At 40.2% G+C, this 25719-nt stretch overlaps 1 protein-coding gene across 1 annotated transcript in view; it reads right to left on the bottom strand.

The window, feature by feature from the left end:
• Positions 1-22303, bottom strand: part of MME (membrane metalloendopeptidase) — a gene marked incomplete at its 5' end in the record, with an annotated part of 102187 nt that extends 79884 nt beyond the window's left edge. The window contains 3 exon segments of the mRNA NM_001133276.1: positions 17516-17551; positions 18284-18453; positions 22156-22303. Coding sequence (NP_001126748.1) covers positions 17516-17551; positions 18284-18443 — 196 coding nt within the window.
• Between the last annotated feature and the right edge of the window lie 3416 nt (positions 22304-25719).

Genomic DNA, 25719 nt, shown 5'->3' with positions numbered 1-25719 from the left:
TATATGTACTTATAGTAAATCATCACCATCTGCTATTTGTAAACTAAAACCTGCACATGCACTGTATCAGAATCTTAAAACATTCTGATACTAGCTTCTTTTTCCTGTTACTATCCCTGAATAAAAAATGACTTTTATTGCTCATTTTAAAGTCATATAGGCAGGATCTAAAATTTTTTTAACTTTTAACACATAATTAGATTTCCTTTTACTAAATAAACAAAACAAAAGACCAATTCCCCCCTCCTAGGTTTTGAAAATTAATAGGTGTGATGGCTGATAGGTGAAGGATAAGCAGGATGCTTGGCTGTCTGTGTTGGCATACAAAATCAGTGAAGCTGTTCCTTCCTCAGTAAATGAAGAAACATTTTTTTTCCATGTAAAACATTCATCATTCACATAAACTGGGCTCTGGTAGAAGTGGTTTGACTAACCCAGTGAGACTGAATCCCGGTTTAGTTAAACTATAAAGGACCATCAGCAGAAGAAGTTTCCAGCTACAAGCAACAGAAAGAAGTCACACAGGGAGGGCACCCATGGCAGCTGTGAGGAGGGAGCTATAACCAGCAGATGGTGTGTGTTGATCCAAGGAAACTTCAGTTCTTCGTGGTCTGGCAAAAGGTCATGAGGTAAATTAAGAGCTAAGCTAGATTTCAGTCCCAGAAGACAGAAAAGAAAAAAAGAAACTCATTTTCCAGAAGTGGGGAATGAGCCAGGAGTGAGATCCCCACGGGAGAAGGCAGAAACCCACTTACTAGAGCTGGGGTCAGAGGCAGATCACCAGGAGTAGGGCTGACTGGACGTGGAACATTTGAGCTACTGACCTTGGCCCCAGTGAGTACCTGGGCCTGGAATGGGACTGATCCTACAGCTGGAGTTCCATATGGAACTCAATTTGTCAACTTTTCAAAGCTTCCCACTTCTTTGTTTTCACTTTATTACCATAGTTGATATGCACCATGCAAAATGTATTAGGCTGTTCTTGCAACGCCATAAAGAAATGCCTGAGACTGAGTAATTTATAAAGAAAAGAGGTTTAATTGGCTCATGGCTCTGCAGGCTGTACAGGAAGCATAACACCAGCATCTGCTTTTTGGGAGGCCTCAGGGAGCTTTTACTTATGAGAGAACGTGAAGGAGGAGCAGGCATCTCACATGGCAAGAACGGGAGGAAGAGAGTGGGTGGGGAGGTGCCACACACTTATAAGCAACCAGATCTCATGAAAACTCATTCACTATTGCAAAGACAGGGCCAAGTCATTAGGGATCTGCCCCCATGATCCAAATACCTCCCACCAGGCCCCACCTCCAACACTGAGGATTAATTCAACATGAGATTTGGGCGAGGACAAATATCCAAGCTACATCAAAAAGTTTCATAGCACCCATTGCTACTAACTTATTTATTTATTTATTGGAGATGGGGTCTTGCTACGTTGCCCAGGCTAATCTCCAACTCCTGGGCTCAAGTGATCCTGCTGCCTCAGCCTCCTGAGTAGCTGGACTACAGGTGTGTGCCACAGCACTCAGCTCTACTATTTTATAGTAGCTATTAAAAGATTCATATTTGCATGATATGAGTTTCTTTAAGGCGATTTTCAAGGTTTCATGTGCATCATTTCTTCTCAACATATTGTCAGATCCTTGCTAGACTATTATCTACAGTGCTTTGAGTAATTCATAGTTGAGTTAATGATTGTGGGTATACTGCATCACAATACTATTTGTATATTTGATTCACTCAAACATTATTAAAATTATTCTCTGAGGAATCGCCACACTGTCTTCCACAATGGCTGAACTAGTTTACACTCCCACCAACAGTGTAAAAGTGTTCCTATTTCTCCACATCCTCTCCAGCACCTGTTGTTTCCTGACTTTTTAATGATCGCCATTCTAACTGGTGTGAGATGATATCTCATTGTGGTTTTGATTTGCATTTCTCTGATGGCCAGCGATAATGAGCATTTTTTCATGTGACTGTTGGCTACATAAATGTCTTCTTCTGAGAAGTGTCTGTTCATATACTTTGCCCACTTTTTGATGGGGTTGTTTGTTTCTTTCTTGTAAATTTGTCTGAGTTCTTTGTAGATTCTGGATATTAGCCCTTTGTCAGATGAGTAAATTGCAAAACTTTTCTCCCATTCTGTAGATTGCCTGTTCACTCTGATGGTAGTTTCTTTTGCTGTGCAGAAGCTCTTTAGTTTAATTAGATACCATTTGTCAATTTTGGCTTTTGTGGCCATTGCTTTTGGTGTTTTAGACATGAAGTCCTTGCCCATGCCTATGTCCTGAATGGTATTGCCTAGGTTTTCTTGAACTGTAAATACCATTTGACCCAGCCATCCCATTACTCAGTATATACCCAAAGGAATATAAATCATGCTGCTATAAAGACACATGCACAAGTGTTTATTGCAGCACTACTCACAATAGCAAAGACTTGGAACCAACCCAAATGTCCAACAATGATAGACTGGATTAAGAAAATGTGGCACATATACACCATGGAATACTATGCAGTCATAAAAAAGGATGAGTTCATGTCCTTTGCAGGGACATGGATGAAGCTGGAAACCATCATTCTCAGTAAACTATGGTAAGGACAAAAAACAAAACACCACATGTTCTCACTCATAGGTGGGAACTGAACAATGAGAACACTTGGACACAGGAAATGGAACATCACACACCGGGGCCTGTTGTGGGGTGGGGGGATGGGGGAGGGATTGCATTAGGAGATATACCTAATGTAAATGACGAGTTAATGGGTGCAGCACACCAACATGGCACATGTATACATAGGTAACAAACCTGCACGTTGTGCACATGTACCCTAGAACTTAAAGTATAATAAAAAAATATATATAGAGAAAAAGAAAAAAATTATTTCTGTCACTAACACAATTACTACTATTTTGCTTTTTGGCCTCTAAGTTAGTAATATTGCTACATACATGTGTTTTGGAAATAATTCATTTAGTGTCAAACTGGCAGAAGTATCAGAAACATCCTAATTTCATTCAGCTAATTTCGTTATTCCAGAAAATTAGGCCAAAGAATGTAACAAAAGCTTTTTTTCTGGGAGTATTTTTAAGTAACTACTGGATCCTCAAGTATATCTTATTAGAAGTCTTTAATGATTTGGAGTTCTTTAAATAAGAATTTCTTTGAAGTTCAGGGAAGCCTTGATTAACAACAACAAAAAAAATTCCTTAGAAGATATGGCCTGGGCCATATCCACCATTTTATACTTGGCTTGCTTGTTTTTACTTAAGCATCAAGAACAGAGAAACAAATCCACTGCTGGCTATTGGGTACCTGCTCAGTGACTTCAATTTAACTTCGCAATCATCTAGTCTAGTCTATGCAGTGGACCAACTCCCTTTTCATTAGCTTCACGGTGAAGGCACTGTAGTTGGACTCCTCTGGATTGAAGAAATGTAAGATTAAAGGAAGATTATACCGCTGAGAAATGTTTAAACAAAACATATTGTTTTAGGATAAGAACTCATTGATTCATTTTGAGTTTTTATCTAGGATAGTGAAAAGATAAACTGAGTAAACATGAATTCATTTGTACTTCTATCAAATGGAATCCCACACTATATGCCAGACAGGTGGCCTTCCAGCACCTCTTCTTATTAGTTGCTGCTTACCCTTTTGAGTGATAATTACATATGACAACACGTGTACTGAAAATACTAACCCATATGAACTAATCTCATCAGGTGGCATATTCCTCCACCTTGCCCCAACATGGAAAAGCAAAACTAGTTTTCTGTTATCACTTTGTGCAATAGCCAAATCCTTACTGTCCACTCTGCTTATTTAAGCTTCTGCCAGTCAACCATCCCTGCCTCACCTACTTTATCTCTGTCTTCTACTGACTCCAGAGGCATTCATCTCTGCTTGTTTAAGACTCTGGCACCTTGTGCAGTCTGCCCTTCCACATAAGTTCTACCATCTTGATATGTAACATCAGAGACCCTGTGGACAACCTCTGCTACACTCTAGCTTAAGAATTTCTTGACCATCTGAACTCTCCTTTCACCTTCACTTCACATTAGTCCACACATTTTCATGACGACATCTTAATGTTTTCATCACCCAGAACAGCTGTACCTCTGAAATCTTCATCTTGAGTAACCTCCTTCTCCAAAAAGAATCTTTTGATTCTTAGAAGTGTTTTTGTTTGTTTGTTTTTTTCATTTCTTTATTCCCTCTACACCTGTTCTTCGACTTCACTGAAAACCACTCTTTTTTTTTTGAGACAGAGTCTCACTCTGCCGCCCAGGCTGGAGTGCAGTGGCGCAATCTTGGCTTATTGCAACCTCTGCCTCCTGGGTTCAAGTGATTCTCCTGCCTCAGCCTCCCAAGTAGCTGGGACTACAGGCGGGCACCACCATGCCCAGCTAATTTTTTTGTATTTTTGGTAGAGATGGGTTTTCACCATGTTGGCCAGGATGGTCTTGATCTCCTGACCTGGTGATCTGCCCGCCTTGGCCTCCCAAAGTGCTGGGATTACAGCCGTGAGCCACTGTGCCCGGCCAGTCACTCTATTCTTACTTTACCTTTCTTTTATATCTTCTATCCAGCATACATCCTGTGGTGCCATCCCTGAAACCATCATCTCACCAAAGTATTTCATTCCCTTGCCCCCTGCAAATGAGCCTACCCTGAATTGATCCAGCTGCCTTCCTTTTCCCTTCCAACTCTAGTCTATCTAATAATGTTTTTTATATGTGTGTATGTTTATTTACTGTCTCCTTTACTGTTGTAAGCTGTGAGCAGGGACATTGTGTTGCTCACTCTGCGTTTAGGTGCTAGGTATCCTTAGCATCTAAAACAGTGCTGACAATATCTGTTGAAGCTATTATCGGTGATGCTGGAGAAACCCCACAACTGCCTGGTTTAATGCCATTTCAAGTTATAGCCTTCTACTTCAACAGAGCCATCAATTCTGTGTGCATGGCCCACTCCTCACATGGACCCTTTCCTACTTACTTTCTCTACCAGCTCACTCCCAGGGGGAGATTTTTGCTTGTTACTTCACAGAGGCAACTGGATGATGACCCATTCAGCTTCCTGTCCCTCCCAGCTTCCAAACATATTTGCATTTCAGCCATCTTGGCTTCTTTCTCCCTAGTATTAAATAAAAGGGGGAGGAGGAGGCCATCCTTTATCTCGGAATCATCCTATATTCTTTTCTCTGGATATACATCCTCGTTTACTTCCCCTGGACAAAATCCATCAATTTTCCAGCTGATCTTCACCTGAACCTTCAATGTCTTCCTTTCTGCTTTCAACATTTAGCCTACTCAATCTCTCAGCTGTGCTTAATTCCAATGATCACTCTAATTTTGGACATCTGCTCTTCCATTTGCTTTGGTGATTTTACACTTCGCTCATTTTCCTTCTACCTCTCTGATTACTTCTTCTCGGTTTCTTTTGGAGTTTCTTCCTCTTCTCGTTTTTAAATGTTGCTTTATGTGATGCAATTCGGGGTTCTCTTCTCCATTTCCTCCCTAGGAAATCTCAACCATATCATCCACCTTCCCTGGACTCTACCACATCGAATATGTACCAGTATCTCAAATTTAAACTATCTCAAAGTGAACTCTTCACTGCATTGGTCCCAGCCTATCACCCAATAAGCTCTGCTTCAGTGCTCCCTAGCTTGATGAACGGCTGACTTATCACCCAATTTACCAAGCCAGAAACTTGAGTTACCTTTTCCTCACTTCCTTTTCACAACCTCACCTATTTACAGAAACATTGTGCCTTATGAATTCTACTTCCCAGTAAATATTTCTCAAATCTGTCCATTTCTCAGCCTGGGCAACATGGTGAAACTCCATCTCTACAGAAAATTACAAAACGGGGTGTGGTGGTGCATGCCTGTAATCCTAGCTACTCAGGAGGCTGAGGTGGGAGGATCGCCTGAGTGTGGGGAAGATGAGGCTACAGTGAGCTGTGATTGTGCCATTGAACTCCAGCCTGGGTGACAGAGTGAGACCCTGTCTCAAAACAAACAAACAAACAACAGCAACAACAACAAAAACTGTTGCCATTCAAATCCAGGCAACTATAATACTCATCCAAACAAGTGCAGTAGCCCAATTTCCTGCCCACAGCCATTCTTTATTTCTAGTCAGTGATCTTTCTCAATAATTCTGATAAAGTCATGAGCCATTTAAAACCCTTCCTTCTGTGACTTCCCACCGCTACTAGAAGGAAGTGCATTCACTTTAATACAGACCACAAAATCCAATTCCTACTTATTTCTTTTGCCAACAGTGAACACTTCTCCTTCTTGCCTCCATTCTCATATCTTCATACACACCCTCTATGACAGCCTTACAGATATTCTTTCAGTTTCTCAGTCTTGCCAAGCTCTCTCACACACCAGGAGCACTGAAATGTTATTCCTTTGTTTGGGTAAATCTTTGCCTCCACTTTACCAGGCTTGAGCTAGACAGCAGCCAATCTCGACAATGTCACACACCCGTATTTAAAATCCCTTAGATGTCCCCTGCAACATTTTAATTTTATTCATTTTCTATAGACGTCAGGAGATAATGACGTCTTGCCTCCATCTTGCATACCGACTATGCACGTGCTCTCCTCTGCTACCATTGGTTGGGCAATCCAACTATTCTTCAGAACGTAGCGGATGATGTGGGACTGCTTTCCCGGCCTCACTGCTATCACTTTAGCTGCTCACTCCCAGACCCTCTCTGGTTTAGGTGCTCCTCTCTCAGGGCACCTGTAGCACACAAATCTTCTTATCACCATCATAGCACTTATCAAACCATATGGTAATTTTGTCTATGTCTGTCACACTGACCAGATTTTCATTTTCCTGAGGGCAGGGGGTATTTTAGTTCGTATTTCCAATGTCTAGTTTTCAATGTTTAGAAGGTGCTTGATTAATGCTTTTGTGGAAAAAAAAAATGAATGCCAGGTATGGTGGCATGTGTCTGTAGTCCCAGCTGCTTGGGAGGCTGAGATGTGTGGATTGCTTGAGTCCAAGAGCTTGAGGTCAGCCTGGGCAACATAAGGAGACCCTGCCTCTAAAAAAAATAAAAAATAAGATTAAAAAAATTAATTAACTAATGAATAGATAAATGAATAAATGAATGAATGGAAGAGGAAAAAAGTTGTTCTAATGTCTCTACAGAAATATCATGCCTGCATTACACTGGGGAAATTTAGGAAGACATTCCAGGTTCAGCTTGTCCACGATAAGCAGAAAATCAGGCTCAGTGTCTCTCCTCTCTAACTTAAAGTCTTCACTGAGCACACAGTCTGAAATTGAACCTGTTAAAGCAATCAGTTGGTCAATATGTACCTTCTTTTAAAAATGCAAATATCTAGGCAATTCCTATACCCCTTAACATCTATTCATTTACTTAAATTGCTTTTCCTCCTAACACATAACAGAAACTACTCCACTGAAGAAATGGAAACTTTGTGTGCCCAGGAAGAATAGAAGGTTCAGTAGTACGGATACATTTCAAAAGCTTCCCAAATCATTGTAATAAGCAGCCATATTTGAAAATCACTATTCTTCAGTGCTTCTCAACCTAATTTTCAGATCACCTGAAGAGGCTACTGAAAGTGCAGCCGCAGATTCAGTAGGTCTGAGGCGGGGCCTAAGACTCTGCATTTTTGCACATTCTCAGCGGCTGCTGCTGTTGTTGGTCCATGGACCACGCATTGAATACCAAGGATCTAGTCATTCTCCTGATGCAGACCTCTGACTTACTTACTTTTAGGGATTAATCAGAGGTGAGAAAAGGGGTACTGGCAAGGGTGAGTGCAGATTAGCTAGGTTTGAAAACTAAGGTGTCCCTGTTGGCAGGTTTTTCTTTACAGAAAACACAGATTCAAGTGTTCATTTCTGATTGTGCTCATTCTAATTGATTCAAAGCCTGAACTGTCACCCCCATGCTAAGACAGAGCATAGCAATCATATAAAATGTTGTTAATAAAGGAGGACACATTTTTATTTGAGAATATGTAAAATGTACCACATTCTCTCTTTTCTTTCTCTTTCTGGCTACAACTTCCTCTTTAAAAATATACTGTTCGCCTTTTGATTTGATTTTTATTTGAATCTCAATAAAAAAATTTTTAATAGTACATTTGTAATTTTCATGAAATAAGCTGTTATATGAATCATATCTATGCATTACACCTATGGTGCATCTCCCTGAAGCACATGGAACATGAAATAGGCTGTCGTTAGTCTTTGCTGTTTCCCTGTAAAATGAGACACTTTTAATTCCAATTTTGTAGATAACGAAAATGAAATGCAGAAAGCTGAACTGACTTAATTAGGATCACATATCAATAACACAGGATGTGGCCAAAACTTACATCCCAGATCTCCCATGCTAAAAGTTGGCTTAGTGGAAAAAGAAGCAGTAAGCTTCCAAAAATTGTGCCTCCGTTACTGATAACACTTGCATCTCTTTGAAATAAAGTTTATAATTTAACAGCCCTTCTCCTGCACATATCAGTTGTTGGAATTTATATTCTATTCATCTGATTATTAACCTACATTCTTCCTAAAATAATTCAAAGTGGCCTTAGAGGGATACATAAAATAAACTAATATACATTGTATGAGAAAGAAAAGAGGAACAGGAATAAAGCTGATGCAGCAAGTTTATACAAAGAAGTCCTATAATTTCAAGTTAAATTCAAATTTGGCTCTTGACTTTCTTTTTTCATTTTTTCAATTTTTTTTTTTTTTAGACAGAGTCTCACTCTGTCGCCCAGGCTGAAGTGCAATGGCAAGATCTCAGCTCACTGCAAACTCCACCTCCCGGGTTCAAGCAATTCTTGTGCCTCAGCCTCCCGAGTAGCTGGAATTACCAGCGTCCACCACCACGCCCAGCTAATTTTTGTATTTTTAGTAGAGGCAGGGTTTCACCATCTTGGCCAGGCTGGTCTTGAACTCCTGACTTTGTGAGCCACCTGCCTTGGCCTCCCAAAGTGCTGGGATTATAGACGTGAGCCAAAGCACCCGTCCTGGCTCTTGACTTTCTATCAGTTACGGTGAAAACGGAAACATCTCACAGCACCCGTGTGAAAAACCAACACATTTTTCCAGAAGCAGGAACTGCTAACTGCTCTGTGGTAGACCAAGTGGTCTGGCTTTGATCCAGATGGCTGGTACACCTGGATACATATGTCTTTGACTTCCTCTGTAAGTGAAACCCCAGGGGGTAAAAACAGGGCTTCCAACACCTAATCCTGAAATAATTTTAACTTCCCAGTTGATTTACTATTTCCAGAGACTTTTCATCAATATATTGCTAATATAATTAAATAATAGAGGCTCACTCAAACTAAAAAGCTTGAGTTTATTTACGGAAGATTTGAAAACTACATTGAAAACTACATATAATCATTTAAACTGCAAAAATGGAACTCAATGGACTCAACATACAATAGCATGCATAAGGTCAAAACATGAGATAACTATGTAAAAATGGACATTGGAGAGATGGGGGAAAGAATGAAGGTGAATTTTTGTTTGCTTTTTTTTTAACGGCTTTGGGTTATTAATTTGTATACCATAAAATTCACCTGATTAATTTTTGGTAAATTTATACAGTTGTGCAACCATCACCACAATCCAATTTACACTTGATCTTTAGCCAAAAGGCTGAGAATCTGTCACAGTCCAATTTTAGAACACTTCCATTACCCCAAGAAGTCCCCTTATGCCCATTTGCAGCCAATCCCTGCTTCATCTCCAGCCTCAGGCAATCAATATTTGTCTTCTGCCCCTATAGTTTTGCCTCTTCTAGAAATTTCATATAAATTGAATTTTACAATATGCAGTTTGTGTCTGGCTTATTTCACTTAGCATAATGTTTTTGATGTTTATCTACACCACTGCACATAACAGTAGTTTGCTCCTTTTTATTGCTGTGTGGTATCGTAGTTTATAGCTATATGGCATTTTGTTTATTCACCTGTTAATATATATTTCGGATATTTCCATATTTTGGCTTTTATAAATTATTTATAAAAACAGCTTTATGCTGTAATGAACAATCACAAAGAAATCCTTGTGACGATGTGTGTTTTCATTTATTTTAAGTAATACCTAGGAGTAGAATTGCTGGGTTGTATGGAAAGTGTATATTTAACATTTTGTAAAAACTGTCAAACTGTTTTCCAAAATGTTTCTATCATGTTGATCCAGATGTACTAAAATTTACATTCCCACCATTAATGTATGATGATTCAGTTTCTCTGCATCCTCACTCACAGTTGGAACTATCTTTTTCACTGTAGCCTGTGGTGGTTAATTTTAGGTATCAGCTTGACCAGGTTAAGAGATACCCAGATAGCTGATAAAGCATTATTTCTAAAGCATTATTTCTGGGTGCATCCGTGAGGGTATTTATGGAAGAGAGTGGCATTTGAATCAGTGGACTGAGTAGAGAAGATCCACACTCAACCACCATTGTGGCTGAGCATCATCCAATCTGCTGAGGGCCCAGATAAAACAAGAGGCAGAGGGCGGGGAAATTCTCTGTTTCTTCTGGAACTGGGACATCCACCTTCTGCTGTTCTCAGACATCAGAACTCCAGGTTCCTGGGCCTTTGGATACTGAGACTTTATATACATATACCATTGGTTCTGTTCTCTGGAGAAGGCCTCACTAATATGTGGCCCGTCTAGGATGTTTTGAACAGAAAGAATGTATTCTAGTTTTCAGTCAGTTCAGAAATAGGATCAAAACAAGCCACCACTGGCCCCCGACAAAATCTCCTTTTCTGAATGGTCTTAAAGATGAAAATTTACAGGATTCAAAAGCTTGTGCAACATTCTCCTTACGGTTTTTAAATTGCGTATTTTTCAATTTCCTTCAATTAATCTATTTTATCAACTTGAGCTTCATATCACATCAAAGGCTTACCAGAAAGCACCTTGCTACCCCATGGATTTGCTTATGAGTAGGACAAAACAGGATCCTTCAACTACAGAGGAATCTTTCTGTATCTCTTATTCTAAAATGTTAAATGTCAAACCAGGATTCTCACCCCAGCCTAAGCTAGTTTGTATCCACCCCCTCTACATGTAGATAATTTCTGTAGCTGTAAAATAAACCTTTGGAGTACCACTTAGCTTACCAGGCATTGCTAATTTTCTTTCCCTTTAACTGCTTAGTTCAACTTATGTATGTTTTCAATTTCTTGACCATTTGTTAAAAAATGATGGTGTACTACTTGCTTAAAGTTTCCCTGGAGGGTAAAAAACACATGTTATATATTTGTGTATTTATCATATAATTGATTCCCTTTCTTGGAAAGGATTTGATTGACAGATGCTAATTTTGACTGGATAAATGTAAGGTAATATCCCTACACAATTTTCACGAGAATTGTGCCAGGGAAGCCACCCAAAGCAAATTGCCACATGCCACATTTAAACTAACAAAGGTGTGCTTCAGTGGTCTTCCTACTAAGATATCTACTGCTTTCTTATTCCATGAAGGATTTTTTCCAAACTTAATTACATAATGAAATAGCCTCATTTCCTACACTAAAAGGCTGCTACAGGGCCAGTAGCCCCCATGAGTTAGCCATCAGTCCTTCCTGTATTTACCTAATTGTGCTGTTTTTCTTCATGGAGGTTTCAAGGTGTTAACAGGCAAGAAGGCAGAGATGCCTTGTTGCAGCCAGGAAAAGGCTAGCTGTTGCCAAGATACATCACCTAGGGCATCACCATGATCTGGCCCTTGCAGACATTTGCAAGCTTCATTTCAGTTCAAGGGTCATAGCTCAAAGCACACAAATCTTATTATTAAATCAGCATGTGCATACAGTAGTCTCCCCCATATCTGTGGTTTCACTTTCCATGGTTTGTTACCCATGGTCAACTACAGTCCAATATATTAAATAGAAAATTCCAGAAACAGTCAACTCATATGTCTTAAATCATGCACCATTCTGAATAGCGTGATGAAAGTCACGAAGGAGCCTTCTCCATTATTATCATATCAACTGTTGCAGGATGACAGTGTTTGTGTTCAAGTAACCCTATTTTACGTAATAATGGCCCCAAACCATAAGAATAGTGATGCTGGAATAATGTTACAATCGTTCTATTTTTTATTAATTATTGTTATTAATCTCTATGTCTAATTTATAAATTAAACTTTATCATAGGTATGTATATAGAAAAAATATAGCATATATAGGGTTCACTACTGGTTCAGTCCAGTGTCAGGCATCCACTGAGGTCTTGGGGGATCCTCAGAGGATAAGAAGGGGACTGCTGTGCATTATCTCACCATGCTGAAAATATCTTTCAAGTAACAGAATGCCACCTCTCCTGGTATTAATAATTAAGTAATCATCAAAAGTTTTCTTGGTATGTGCAGAATTAGAATAAAAGGAGTGGACAGTTCTGAGAGGTGTTTCATCCAGGTCTTGACGTTCTACAAGCCTGTCTGTCAAGGCTGCCATCAACAAATATGCAGTGTACAACCTGCATGACTATACAGGTGGAGGTGGTCCCACTTTCTCTTGTAAACTGTATTGATCACGTCTTAGCTTGGCTTCTCTGGCCTCTGGATAATTTAGGACCACACATCTAACATATGCTTCTGCAGAACCCTCAATTCTCTGTTGTATTTTTTTTTTTGGAGATAGAATCTTGCGCTGTCTTCCAGGCTGGAGTGCAGTGGTGCAATCTTGGCTCGCTTCAGCCTCTGCCTCCTGGGTTCAAGCAATTCTCCTCCCTCTGGGATTATAGGCGCGTGCCACCATGCCTGGATTTTTGTATTTTTAGTAGAGATGGGGTTTCACCATGTAGGTCACGCTAGTCTTGAACTCCTGACCTCAAGTGATCCACCCGCCTTGGCCTCCCAAAGCGCTGGGATTACAGGCATGTTACCATATAAGGCAACATATTCAGAGGCTCTGGGAATTGGGTGTGAATATCTTTGAAAGGCCATTATCCTGCCTACCGTTAAGAGGGAAGCATTGATAACATTTTGAGACCATTTAAACCAGTAGTACCCAGTCATAAGTGACTGTGCTGCCTGCAGGGGACATTTAGTAATGGCTAGAGGCATTTTTTGGTTGTCACAACTAGGAGAGGACTGCTACTGGACATCTAATTGGTAGAGGCCAGGGATGCTGCTAAATATCCTATAATACACAGAATAGCACCCACAACAAAGAAAAATCTAGCACAAAAATATCAGTAGTGATTGAGTTGAGAAACCCTGATTTAAAGCACAAGATTCCTTGAAATCTAAGTTAGGGAGGTTACAATGCAATGGAAATCAGTTTCAGGATTTAGACTTACATGGAAAAGTCTGCAAAATCACATACAAGTTCTATAACTCTAAGTTTTTGACAACCTTATAGGGTAAATAAGTGATGAATAATACTTTGAAGCATTTTGATCCCTGCCTTAAGTTGTTATTTCTTAAGTGGTATTTGTTTTACTTTAGGTCTGGTGTAATCTTTCATACTGATGCATTACACATATAGGCAAGTTAATTTGAAGTATACATAAACATCATTTTATGTACATCATAAATATTTAAATCCTAGATGCTCAGATTTAAAATATGTAACACCAAACAGATTTGAAACAGCCTTCTGCAATATTTTACTTCTGTCTTGGTATGGCTTGACTTCTATTCCTTGACTTCGAAGAATCAAAGAGAAAAGTACATTTGCTGTGACATTCCCTTCCACTGGAAGAAAGGTTCAAGTTGGGGCCATCACCTTCCACATAATGTAAGCACCCTGAGTGTCAATACTTGCTTTTCCCATTCTCAAGAATTTCTGAGCTCAGGTTTCAACCTACCCACTCTCTTAAAGTGACCTATAGACTTGCTGGTAAGATATTTTATATTTTTTTCAACACTTCTCTTTTCATATTTCTTTCTTTTCTTTTTTTTTTTCTTTTTTTTTTTTTTTGAGATGGAGTTGCACTCTCTTTGCCCAGGCTGTAGTGCAATGGCGCAATCTCGGCTCACCGCAACCTCTGCCTCCTGGGTTCAAGCGATACTCCTGCCTCATCCTCCTGAGTAGCTGGGATTACAGGCATGCGCCACCACACCTGGCTAATTTTGTATTTTTAGTAGAGATGGAGTTTCTCCATGTTGGTCAGGCTGGTCTTGAACTCTCGACCTCAGGTGATCTGCTCGCCTCAGCCTCCCAAAGTGCTGGGATTTCAGGTGTGAGGCACCATGCCCAGCCTTCTCTTTTCATATTTCTTTTTCTTTCCATCTACTCTACTCTTGCCACTCTTCTTTAATACTTGCTTTTGTCCAAGATTTCCTCTAGGGTTTTCCTAATTTGCAACAACTTCTAAAAGCAATAGTTGTATTTTTCTGTGGCAGAAAAGATTTCCTAACCAGCAGAAGACTGCGTGTGTGTGTGTGTGTGCGAGTGTGTGTTTATGAGTATGAAGAGTGTATCCATGAGGGTGTGTGTCATCTTATTTATTCTCCTAGGAAGAATAGTAACTACCAATGTGAACAAGTATTCTAATGGCTTGTGAACTAACAGAGCAGAATGAAGAAAAATATACAGCTATACAGCAACCTTGTTTACCACTGAAGTTATTTCTATTGTATACATTTTTCTGCCAAGATACATCCTGCAAGGTGTTTTACATTTGGTTTGATTTCTAAGCTACAATTAAAGGATACAGGTTAAATACATTTTAGTGAGTTGAGACTTGCCAAACACTATTTAAAAATCATATCTCTAAATATTAAGTCACATTTAAGATTCCAGATTCTGAATGTCACATTGCTCCTTGCGAGGAAAAACCTGCCTGGATCTCTGAGGCAAAATCACTTGTCGTTTATAGAAATACGCCTACCTAGTCAAAAAATCCAGTTTCTTCGAAAATAAAATTCAAGGAAAAGAAGAGAAAAAGGAAAAATAGTGAGAGAAGAGAGAATCTATAGATTAAGATACCAAAGAGACATGTCAAGTGTATTAAAGACAGAGGAATTAACCCTTAGTAGTCAATATGTAAGTGGAAGTTTGCCAAAACAGGACAGCCTGAGCATGTAACAGGGTAGCTGGTAGACAGAGGAAGCATAGGAGGATCTGGGGAGGAAGTAAATGTTAACTTTGACCACTTGGGCACATGCTGACTTTTGCACATGACCACAGAGATCCCCCCAGCCAAGGTACCTGTGCAGCCATTTCCCTGAGGAATAAAGAAACTTTGTTTTTGAGAAAAACTTACTATGTTGAGCAGCAAATGGCTAACATATAAATCAAGTCTCCCTCATGCTCCCCACATCACATCTCAGGGTGTCTAGCCATTGCACTTGTGACCCAGAGCAAAAAAACCCATCAAAAAACAATACAAAAAAAAAAAAATCAAAGGGCACACATTCGGGACATTAGATTATAACCTAGAATTGCCAGATATTTTCCTGTCATTTTTTGGCAAAGTTCAGTGAATAACAAAAATCCAAGTAAAGAATATCCAAGGCTGGGTGCAGTGGCTAATGCCTATAATCCTAGCACTTTGGGAAGACAAGTAGGAGGATCACTTGATCTCAGGAGTTCAAGACCAAGCCTGGGCAACATAGTGAGACCCTGTCTCTACAAAAAAAGTAAAATAAAAAAAAACCTAGCCAGGAATGGTGGCAGGTGCCTATAGTCCCAGCTACTCAGGAGGCTCAGGTGGGAGGGTGCCTTGAGCCCAGGAGATCAAGGCTGCAATAAGCTGTGATCACACCACTGCACTCCAGCCTGGATGACAGAGCAAGATCCTGCCTCAAATAAATAAATAAATAAATAAAATTAAAAATAAAATTAAAAATACCCAGCAGAAAATGGTTAAAATTATTTGGAGCAGTTTATTTATTTCTTATAAGACACATAGATGTTAGAAAGGAGGTTTAGAATCTCTTGTTAAAGGGCACAAACATTGTGTTTATATCCCAAGGTGCTGCCCTCAGCTACCACCTTCCTTCTTCTTGAAGAAAGAAGAAATACTCCCATTTTCACCACACTCTAATTGATGGGATTTATATAGCTTCATACCCTTCTCTGTTTTCTGCTCTTATTTTTCTTCTCTTCTAATCATTGATGTTGTCTTAAGTTTAGCCCTTGAACCTCTTCTCTTCTTTTGAGAACTCAAATACTCCCAAGGCTTCCACTATCACTCCTAAACTGAGAGATCCCAAATCCAAATTCCAGCATCTTAAACCTCATCTCTAACTTCCTGCTGTCTTTTCTCATGTGGCTGTTACCCATGGCTTAGACCAAACACATCCACATCCGCCTCATAACCTCTCCATTTCTGTGTGGGCTGCCTCCATTCTCTTTAGTCCCTTGGGTTTTAAAACTTGGCATCATTCTCAACTCATTCATTTATTTAGCAAGTCAGTTCTATTGAGTCACCCAATTCTCCCTCCCCATTATCTCAATAGCACTCTTATCTCGCCACAGGCCAACCTCTTTAGCTTACACTTGGAGTACAGAAGCAGCCCCCACCTGCCTGCCCTCCTTTTCACTCAATCCATCCAATCTCACATTCCCGGAATCATCTTTCACCTTTGGCCTGATCACTCCTCTGTTCAAAAATATCTGTTTCTCCTGTATTACAATATCAAGGCTAAACATGGATTTTCAGGGTTCTCCATAATGTGCCCTTCTATCAAGCGTACACTTTTACTACTTCTTAATAACATAGTTTATTTCTGTTGTGTTTGGAATTCCCTCTTCTGCACCGCCACATCTAAATTCTAGCCCTACTTCAAGGTTCTTCCCAAATTTAACGCTCACGCCTGTAATCCCAGCACTTTGTGAGGCCGAGGTGGGCAGATCACCTGAGGTCAGGAGTTTGAAACCAGCCTGACCAATATGGTGAAACCCCGTCTCTACCAAAAATACAAAAGTAGCCAGGCGTGGTGGTGGGCACCTGTAGTCCCAGCTACTTGGGAGGCTGAGGCAGGAGAATCGCTTGAACTCAAGAGGCAGAGGTTGCAGTGAGCCAAGATCATGCCACCGCACTCCACTCCAGCCTGGGTGACAGAGCGAGACTCCATCTCAAAAAAAAAAAAAAAAAGAAGAAGTTTCTTCCCAAATTTTAACTTCTCCATCTAGATTTACATGCCTACATCTCACTCCCTTCTTCTCACCTACCTAGTGGGCTGCACTGAGAAATTTAACACAATGATACGAATCTTAACATTTCATATGTGTTCATTTTCTTTCAACTACATGGCAAGCTCCATACATAGCGATATAGTTTTCTATTGCCCTGCTATACAGCCCAGGGCTGAAAATAGTAATATATTTTTCAGAGTAGACAAGTTAATTAATCTACTACTTAAATATATTTTTATTTCCATTGATTACAGAGCCAGACACATAAATAATTGATCTACAATGAATAAAAGTGTAAACAAAGCAAATTAAGATTAGCATTTAATTTTAAATATTATCCATCAGTTGTATAACTATTACACATAAAAACCATTTCTTACCTGATTTTATGCAGTCTGATGACTTGCAAATACCATCTAGAAAAAGGAGAGAATATGCATAAATATTGGCAACACATATTTTAAAATTTCTATTTTTCTTCTGTTCTTTTAAAAACCGCCAATTAAATAAGCAATTTCTTAAAGCAAGAACTAAAAACTGAACATTATATATCATTGTCAGTGGTTAGAAAAAATATAAGAAAATAAAATAGGTAAAATCTAAATTTAAAATTTTGATTATGAAGAAAAATGTGTTATTATATCTTCTCTACCAACTAAGCCCTAGGCCTATTAAATTGAAATAATCAGTTGTTTTTGCTTGGTAATCATTTTTTTTAACCATTAAACAATCAATCTTTTTCAATCCTTATTGTAAAAAACTTCCAAGACTCAAATTAAATTTGTTTAATTCCTGTGAAGCCCTTTAGAATTTCAATGACACAACAAAAGTTGACTAATGACTATTACTAAAGCTGGCCATAAAATTGTGTATATTTTAATCAAATAAAACCATACTTTAGATTCCTCATAAGTAAGCATGAGCGCACTAAATATACTTGCAATGAATAACTTAGCTCAAACATAAAAGGCACTGTACTTCAAAGTTAATTGTTTTGACATACTGATGTTACATTTTATAAACGAATCTCTTTGTCAGTCTTTAAGTGCCTCTATCCTTAACACATTTGTTGGATAGATGGTAAAAGCATGGAGGAAGATTTCCTTCTCTTTTGCATTTACGGATGCACAGGTGTGGGAGTAGCTCACCATCGTAGGTTGCATAGAGTGCGATCATTGTCACAGCTATGATGGTGAGCAGCAGGACAAGGACCGAGAGGCTGATCTCCAGCGGGGTCCATCGCTGTTTCTTCTTTGGCTTTGGAGTGTTGATATCAGTTATATCCATCTGACTTTCTGATTTGCCCATCACCTAAAATCTGCAAAAAATGAAAACACTAATAATGAAAAACAAATAGATAAAAAAGAAAACGTCCAAATGCTTAAAGTGGCTGGATAAAAGTAAAAGGCTCAGTTATTTTAAAATAGAAATACATTTTTGCTGTTGAGAAGTCAAAATTTTGTTGCTGAATGCAAAGAATATAGAGCCAAACGAATTTGACAAGTCTCAGTCACAACCTTTTGTTTTTTGTTGCTGTTGTTTTGTTTTGTTTTGCTTTGATATATCACTGAAAATCTCAGCAAAATTAGACAGTAAGACTTGGTTAAATACTCAAGTAGGATTAATTCAGCAGTTTATAAGCAAATAATTGCTGTACCATCATTAAGAAAGTTTTAAACTCACCCTTTTGAACTCTGGACTAACATCAAAGGTTAATTTTATATCTTGCTCCAGTGGCTTCCTTTATAAGCTCAAAAACCAATGACTAATACCTTGAGGTTTTGACTAAGCAATAATTTGAAATATTAATATAGATAAACAGCAAAAGGAAGGAGCACATGAAGTAGTTTATTTTAGTCATAAAAACAACTTTTATTTTTACAGTTCAAAATTACTACTACTACTGATACCAGTATCTATTAACTGGTTAGACAACATTCTGAAAATGGTCACTCACTGTACCAAAAGATACCTGAATATCCAACTTAACCACACCCAATCCCATTTAAGAGGGGAGTAAGGGAGACAAGTAAACAAAATAGTACAAAAAGTTACCAAGTTGATACTTGTAGTCCTGTATAAAGCAGGGTATGCAAAAACATACCTGTATTCTTAAAATCTTTCACCTCAACTGGAGATGTGTTAGAAACTTTAAACCAAAAAGTGGACACTGCCACAGAATAGAATAAAGAATTAGGAAACTGAGGCACAGAGAAGTCAGGCAACGTGTTCAAGACTACACAACTCATCAATATTCTTTGTAAAGAACACATTTGGTCACTGTTCAAAATAAAGCTGTATCATCATGCAGTAAAAGCTAATTTAGATCTCACTGTAGAAATGTAGGGGGAAAATTAAGGGGATATAAGCCTAAATATTAAATTTCATCAGGGGCCTAGTGACACTTTATCAGTCAGTCTCCAAGGATTAGAACACACAATTTCCATTTTTCTGCATGACTGTATAAAAGAACATCTTAAACTAGCAGATTCGCTGTTTATAGCTCAATACAAATTGCTCTTAGAATTTGGTCCCTGGATGAAGTGGCGACTCAGCAATGCTCTTATAGTTAAAGATCTTTGTTGAACACACACAATTCTCTAAGGGTGTGTTTTGTGGAAACTGAGGCATAGGAGAAAGAAGAAACATATTCTACATTTGAAGTATGGTCTGGGAGACCCAGCAAAAAACTAGAAATTAACCTTCCCAGTGAATTATTAATAATCGAACCACAGCTAGACCTTGAAGTTCTGGATACAAAGTCTTAAACATGCTGTCCCCTTGATTACATGAGGCTATAAGCAAGGACAGACTATCAAATAAAAATATTTTATTAGACAATGAAAACCGTGTCTGCTCAATAAAAGTGGAATGTAATGTACCTGAATGTTAAAATGTCTTACTTAATGGTTATGTAAGGCATGCTGGCTTAGTCTCACCACCCCTGGGGTTATGATATGGAATTGCATTGATTGTAGTCCTATTTTAATAGTGTATTGGTTGGGCAAAGAAAAGAGGGGAACAAATTTAATAATACTTTGGACACCTTACAGAGAGGTAAACAATAATAATTCTCGCAGTCTCCCCATGTTTCATGACTGTCCTAAAGAACATTTGAATGTTAAGCACATTTGCTAAAGTATTTCCCTTTCCTGAATATTGTTCCCCCTGCATATTTCAGAAGACAATGTAGAGAAATGTTTTACTGGTACAAAATGACTTTTTTTTTTCTTAGTTCTTCCTTAGAAATGACAGTCCGTGTCCCTGTAAAGTAAAGCGATGGGGTGAACCAGTGCAGCCTCAGGGTTAAATTACAGGTGCTCTGTGGAAACTCCATGCCTTGTGGTGTAGTAAAGCTAGTGGATAAGCATTTCTCTCTCCCTGTAAGTTACTTTCCCTTGGCTTCTCCTCCTTACCCTTGAGACTGGGTACTGAAGCAGCTGGGCTCTTAATGGGTCAGCACCTAAGTTTGCAGAAACAGTTACAGAGAAATGAAGATAGTGACAGAAGCTGCATCAAAACAATATAATCTTTGAATCACCCACAAATTCTTCCTCCATCTCCCCCTCTTGTAAATGCTCTGTAAATTCTTAAAGGAAGTCTTTTGCTCTTAGTAGCCTTTTATCAAAAGCATTGAGCAAAAGCAGAAATGATGCAAGTTTAATCTCCTAATTAACTTTGTTATTCGTTTCCAGTTAATTCTGGAAGGTTCACTATTTTTCTTTAAGAAATCAGGGGACAGTATCTGGAATCTCACTGTGGAACATATGACTAAACCCCAAATACCTGAATATCCAACTTAACCACACCCAATCCCACAGAGAAGAGTTAAGGGGGACAAGTAAACAAAAGAAAACAAACAAACAAAAATACCAAGTTGATGCTTGTAGTCCCATATAAAGCAGGGTATGCAAAAACATACCTGTATTCTTAAAATGTTTCACTTCAACTGAAGACGTGTTAAATAAAAAGTTTAAACGGAAAAATGGACACTGCCACAGATGAGAATAGAGAATTAGGAGGTCTAAGATAACAAGAACCTGCAAACTTCAGCTCGACAATATTACCAACAGAATAAATTACTATTTTAAGTGTAAGCTGCATTTCAAAGCAATATAAAGCAGCAATTCTTATACCAGTTGAGCATAAGCATAACTATATCAGATAGTCAAAGCAGGAAATCTGGATAACTGATTTGTTAAAAAGGAAATCTCATAGACTTACAGACTTAGACTTAGCTAAGCAATTTTCATCTTCATAGCACATTATAACATTAACTTATATCTGCAGGTTCCTGAAGCTGTGCTTTGCAATCACAGTTTGTATTATGGAAACTGAGGCACAGGAAGAAGGAGAAACAGTTTCCATATTTAGACTGTGTCTGCCGAAGCTGAGGACAGAGGTACTCAGGATAAATCATCTTCTTGTTTCCCAGATATTAATTAGGTGTTTCCCAGCCTGAAATACGGAGTTCTGGACACAAAGTGCCAACCATATTACTCCCCTGGTTAGTGCTGCTCTACAACCAAAGACACAGCGTTAAGTCCAAGAAATTACCAGACAATTTTTTAAAGTGCTAAAACCCACAAAAATGGCAGGGAATGAAGCTACACGCCTTCATACAGTCGATTTGCCGATAAGCACTTTCCAAATGCTGACGCTGCAAGTCAGGTACTAGTTTTCAGTTTAATAAAATTGCCATTTGAATCATATATGGGGGAGGAATCGACTTGATCAAGAGGCTAAAGAGGGATATTTGGTTGCAATTACCCTTATTTTGAAACAATACAAATAGATTGAAACCAGTTAAGAAGTCTTAAACTTTCATCTACAAAAGGACACCCCAGCCCCGCACCGACCAACCCTTGTGAGATTTAAGCATTAATTATATAATAGGAAATCAGGTTAAAAGCAAGATGAAGAGGTGGGATAATGAAAAGATCTTCCGGTTAAGAAAAGTAAAAATAGAAAAGTGAGTTACAAATGAGAAAATCCGACAGAAACCAAAATGAAAACAAACCTTGATTTTTAAAAAGAAGAAAAAAAAATCAGTGTCTGTACAGCAGAATGGCAAATTCCCAGCCCCCAAATCAGCCCCGGTGCAATCTGGTAGCGCGGATCTCGGTAACAAAACATAACTCCCCGAGGCAGAGGCCGCAGGGAACTATGGAAATGAACCTGAAGAGCCAACCTGACGTGACTTCCAGAGCCCTCCTCCAGGTCACCCTCCGGGGCCCTCTCCCTCCCCTCACTCTTCAGGTCCCAGTAGCGGCTCCTTCCCAGGGCACGCCTCCTCCACGGCCGCAGGGTCCTGGGCGCTCGGATCGCGCTGGACCTTAGCTGCGGACACTGCTCAGCGCACCTCCCGGCTGCCGCTCCCCTCGGCTGGCTCTGCCCTCCCCGTGCCCGTCCCACGGGCTCCCAGCGCCCTGGGCGCTCGCGCCCTTTGGACCTTTCTCCCTCAGCTCGCTCTCCTGGGACTCACCAGTGGGATTCGGGAGAAGTTGGAGGTTGCTGAGCCGACACATCCCGACCAATGAGCGCACGGGGCCGGGTGGCAGTGGCGGGCTGGGAGCCCCGCCGAGCGCCGCTCAGTCGGTGCATCAGCCCAAGGCGCGCGGGCTCCAGGCTGAGGCCGGACTTGGGGGAGGTTCCGGACCCGCCTCCGCCCGGGCCGGGGGGCGACGAGGCACCTGGGCATCCCTCCGACCCGCATCCGCAGAGACTCACCGTGACCCCTCAGCAGATCCCGCACCAGGAGTTGGGCGGCTGCTCCAGCCTGCGCTCGGTCAAGCTTCGCCACTTGCACATCTCCGCGCCCCGCGCGTCTCGGCGCTCTCAAGGCCCCTCCACCCCCCCACCCCGCCTCGCCGCTGCAGGACCAGCGAGAGGAGCAGTTCCCTGGGTGACCTGAAGGTTTCCGCTAGGTCTCCCAAATCCAGTCACTTCGTGTGAGGGGGCCGGGGAGACGGGGGGCGGGCGGTGGCAATGAGAATGTCCTATCCTCCCCACCCCCCATCTCACCATTCCCAAAAGGGCTTTGGTAAACATTTTTGGAATTGCTTAGCTTCGGGGCTTTCAAGAAAACAATACACTGGCTCTTCGGAATTCTCTAGTGCTGATGAAGGCTCCATCTCTCCCCTGTGGACCGGAGACTGTAATGCTTGCCTCTTCTCACGCTCTTCTTTCGCTCTCTGTCTCGCTCCCTTTCCTCCCTGAATCCAAGCTTCCTTCCTTCTTCATTTACATTTCCTCTCTCCCTCCCTCCTTCGTTTTCTTTTTTCTTACTCTCCCTCCTCGTTTCCTTCTTTCCTTCCTTGCTCCTGCTTTCTCCACCCCGCTTCCCTCTTTCTTTCCTTTCTTTTTCTTGGTCGGAGTACTCTGATGTCAAGATCTGTACTGAAACTCTCCGCTCCCACCTCCTGACTTCAGGGAATCTTAAAACGTGTGTACATCGGAGGTTGAGGGTGGGGAGTGAGAAAGAGAAAAATAAGAGAAAATAAAGAGAGTGTGTCTGCTCTACCTACTGAAATCAGCCGTAATGCGCCTGGACCCTCACAGTTTAATGCAGGCAAGCAGCGCACCTCTTTCACTCAAGACACAGCGATTCCTCCTCAAAGGGGTAAATACAAACAAGGAAATAAATACTTTTGGCACAAAGGCAGTTTCTTTGTAAAAGCAACCTTTAGCAGCTATAATTGCCAAGGAGCTCAGAGGAACTAAACTTCCTTTTTTCTTTTTGCTTCCAGTATACAAGTACCTTTAATACTGATCCCTTTCCTCTTTTGAATCACACGTAATCACACACACACACACACATACACACACATATTCACACTCCACTGCGGAATTCATACTGAAATAAAACTGGGTTTGCAATTATCTGTTTTTAATATCAAAATGATTTACTGCTTGAGAGGAGTCCCCTTGTACTAAAAAATTTTCCATCTTTTTCATAGCAGAGAAAGCCGAAAGGCAAGGAGAAAAGGCAGTTCATCCTAATAAGTGGAATACAATGGAGAGACATTTCCCCAAAAAGCTAACCAATCTTTAAATAATTAGATTAATATAGAGGAAAAATGGAGTGTGTAGACCTAACAAGTGCTATTCACGTCTATTTATGCTTTCTCTGTGCATCTTACAGACACTATTTAGTCCTCACAACAATCCCGAAATACTGGCGTTTTCACTCCCACAAATAAGCATACGGGGCTTGACTAGCGCCCTGGAAAGCATCTCAACTGGAATTTTTTTTTTCCTACGGAGTCTTACGCTGTCGCCCAGGCTGGAGTGCAGTGGTGTGATCTCTGCCTCCTGGGTTCAAGCGATTCTCCTGCCTCAGCCTCCTGAGCAACTGGAAATACAGGCGCGCACCACCACACCCAGCTAATTTTGTATGTGTATGTGTGTGTGTGTGTGTGTGTACTTTTAGTTTCAGGGGTTTCTCCATGTTGGCCAGGCTGGTCTCGAACTCCTGGCCTCAAGTGATCCACACACCTCGGTCTCCCAAGTGCTGGAATTACAGGTGTTAGCCACCATGCCTGGCGGTGAGGACATTTTAAAGGAAAAAAAAGGATTTACTTAGAAAGTATGACAAAAGAAAAAAGAATGCCTACTTAGAGTTATTTTTAGACTCTGACTTTCAGCTGATAGTCGACAGTATGGATTGGTAACTGGTTTCCCAGAACAAATATTTTTTTCTTTTTCTCTTTTCTTTCTGTTTTTTGTTGTTGTTGTTGTTTGTTTGTTTTTTTGTTTAGATGAGGGTCTGACTGTGTTGCCCAGGCTGGTCTCTGACTCTGGGCTCAAGCGATCCTTCAGCCTCAGCCTCTTGAGTAGCTTGGACTACTCACACCTGCCTTACAATATCTTGATTTCATTAAAGTTCGTTAGAAACTTAGGATTTTTGTTGTTGTTGTTTGTTTTTAAATCAAGAATGCTAAATCTCCTCCCAGAAGTTTATGCAAGTTTGAGATAATTTTTTTAAGGGATCTTAAAGAGTCCCCAACTATTTACAGTAAGTAAATTTAGACAACTGAGGCTTACTGAGGTGGTCCAAGATCACTCAGTTTGGCTACTTATAGGAATGGAGGAGAAAGTAGTCCTCCTGGTGGCCATACATAAGTTATTAAGAATGGAATGCATTGGTTCTAGCAGTTTGCAGAATAGATCCTTAAAAACCACTGTGTGTGACACAAATGCTTGATGAATTTTTTTTAAGTCCTTTAAAAATGCTATAGTGCGTTTTTATATGCACCATAGAGCCAGCAGGCAAGTAAAGGAAAACCTTAGAAGCCAAAAACAAAGAGAGCTGTCAGAGGCATTTGGACCAGAGCAACTCCATCTTGAATAGGGGCTGGGTAAAATAAGGCTGAGACCTGCTGGGCTGAATTCCCAGGAGGTGAGACCTTCTTAGTCATACGATGAGGTAGGAGGTCGGTTGGCACAAGATATAGGTCACAAAGACTGTGCTGATAAAACAGGATACTGTAAAGAAGCCAGCCAAAACCTACCAAAACCAAGATGGCCATGAAAGTGACCACTGGTGGTCCTCACTGCTCATTATTTGTAAATTTTAATGTAT

Source organism: Pongo abelii, chromosome 2 (genome assembly GCF_028885655.2).
Source record: "Pongo abelii isolate AG06213 chromosome 2, NHGRI_mPonAbe1-v2.0_pri, whole genome shotgun sequence".
NCBI lineage: Eukaryota > Metazoa > Chordata > Mammalia > Primates > Hominidae > Pongo > Pongo abelii.
This window is presented reverse-complemented; position numbering and strand designations above follow the sequence as displayed.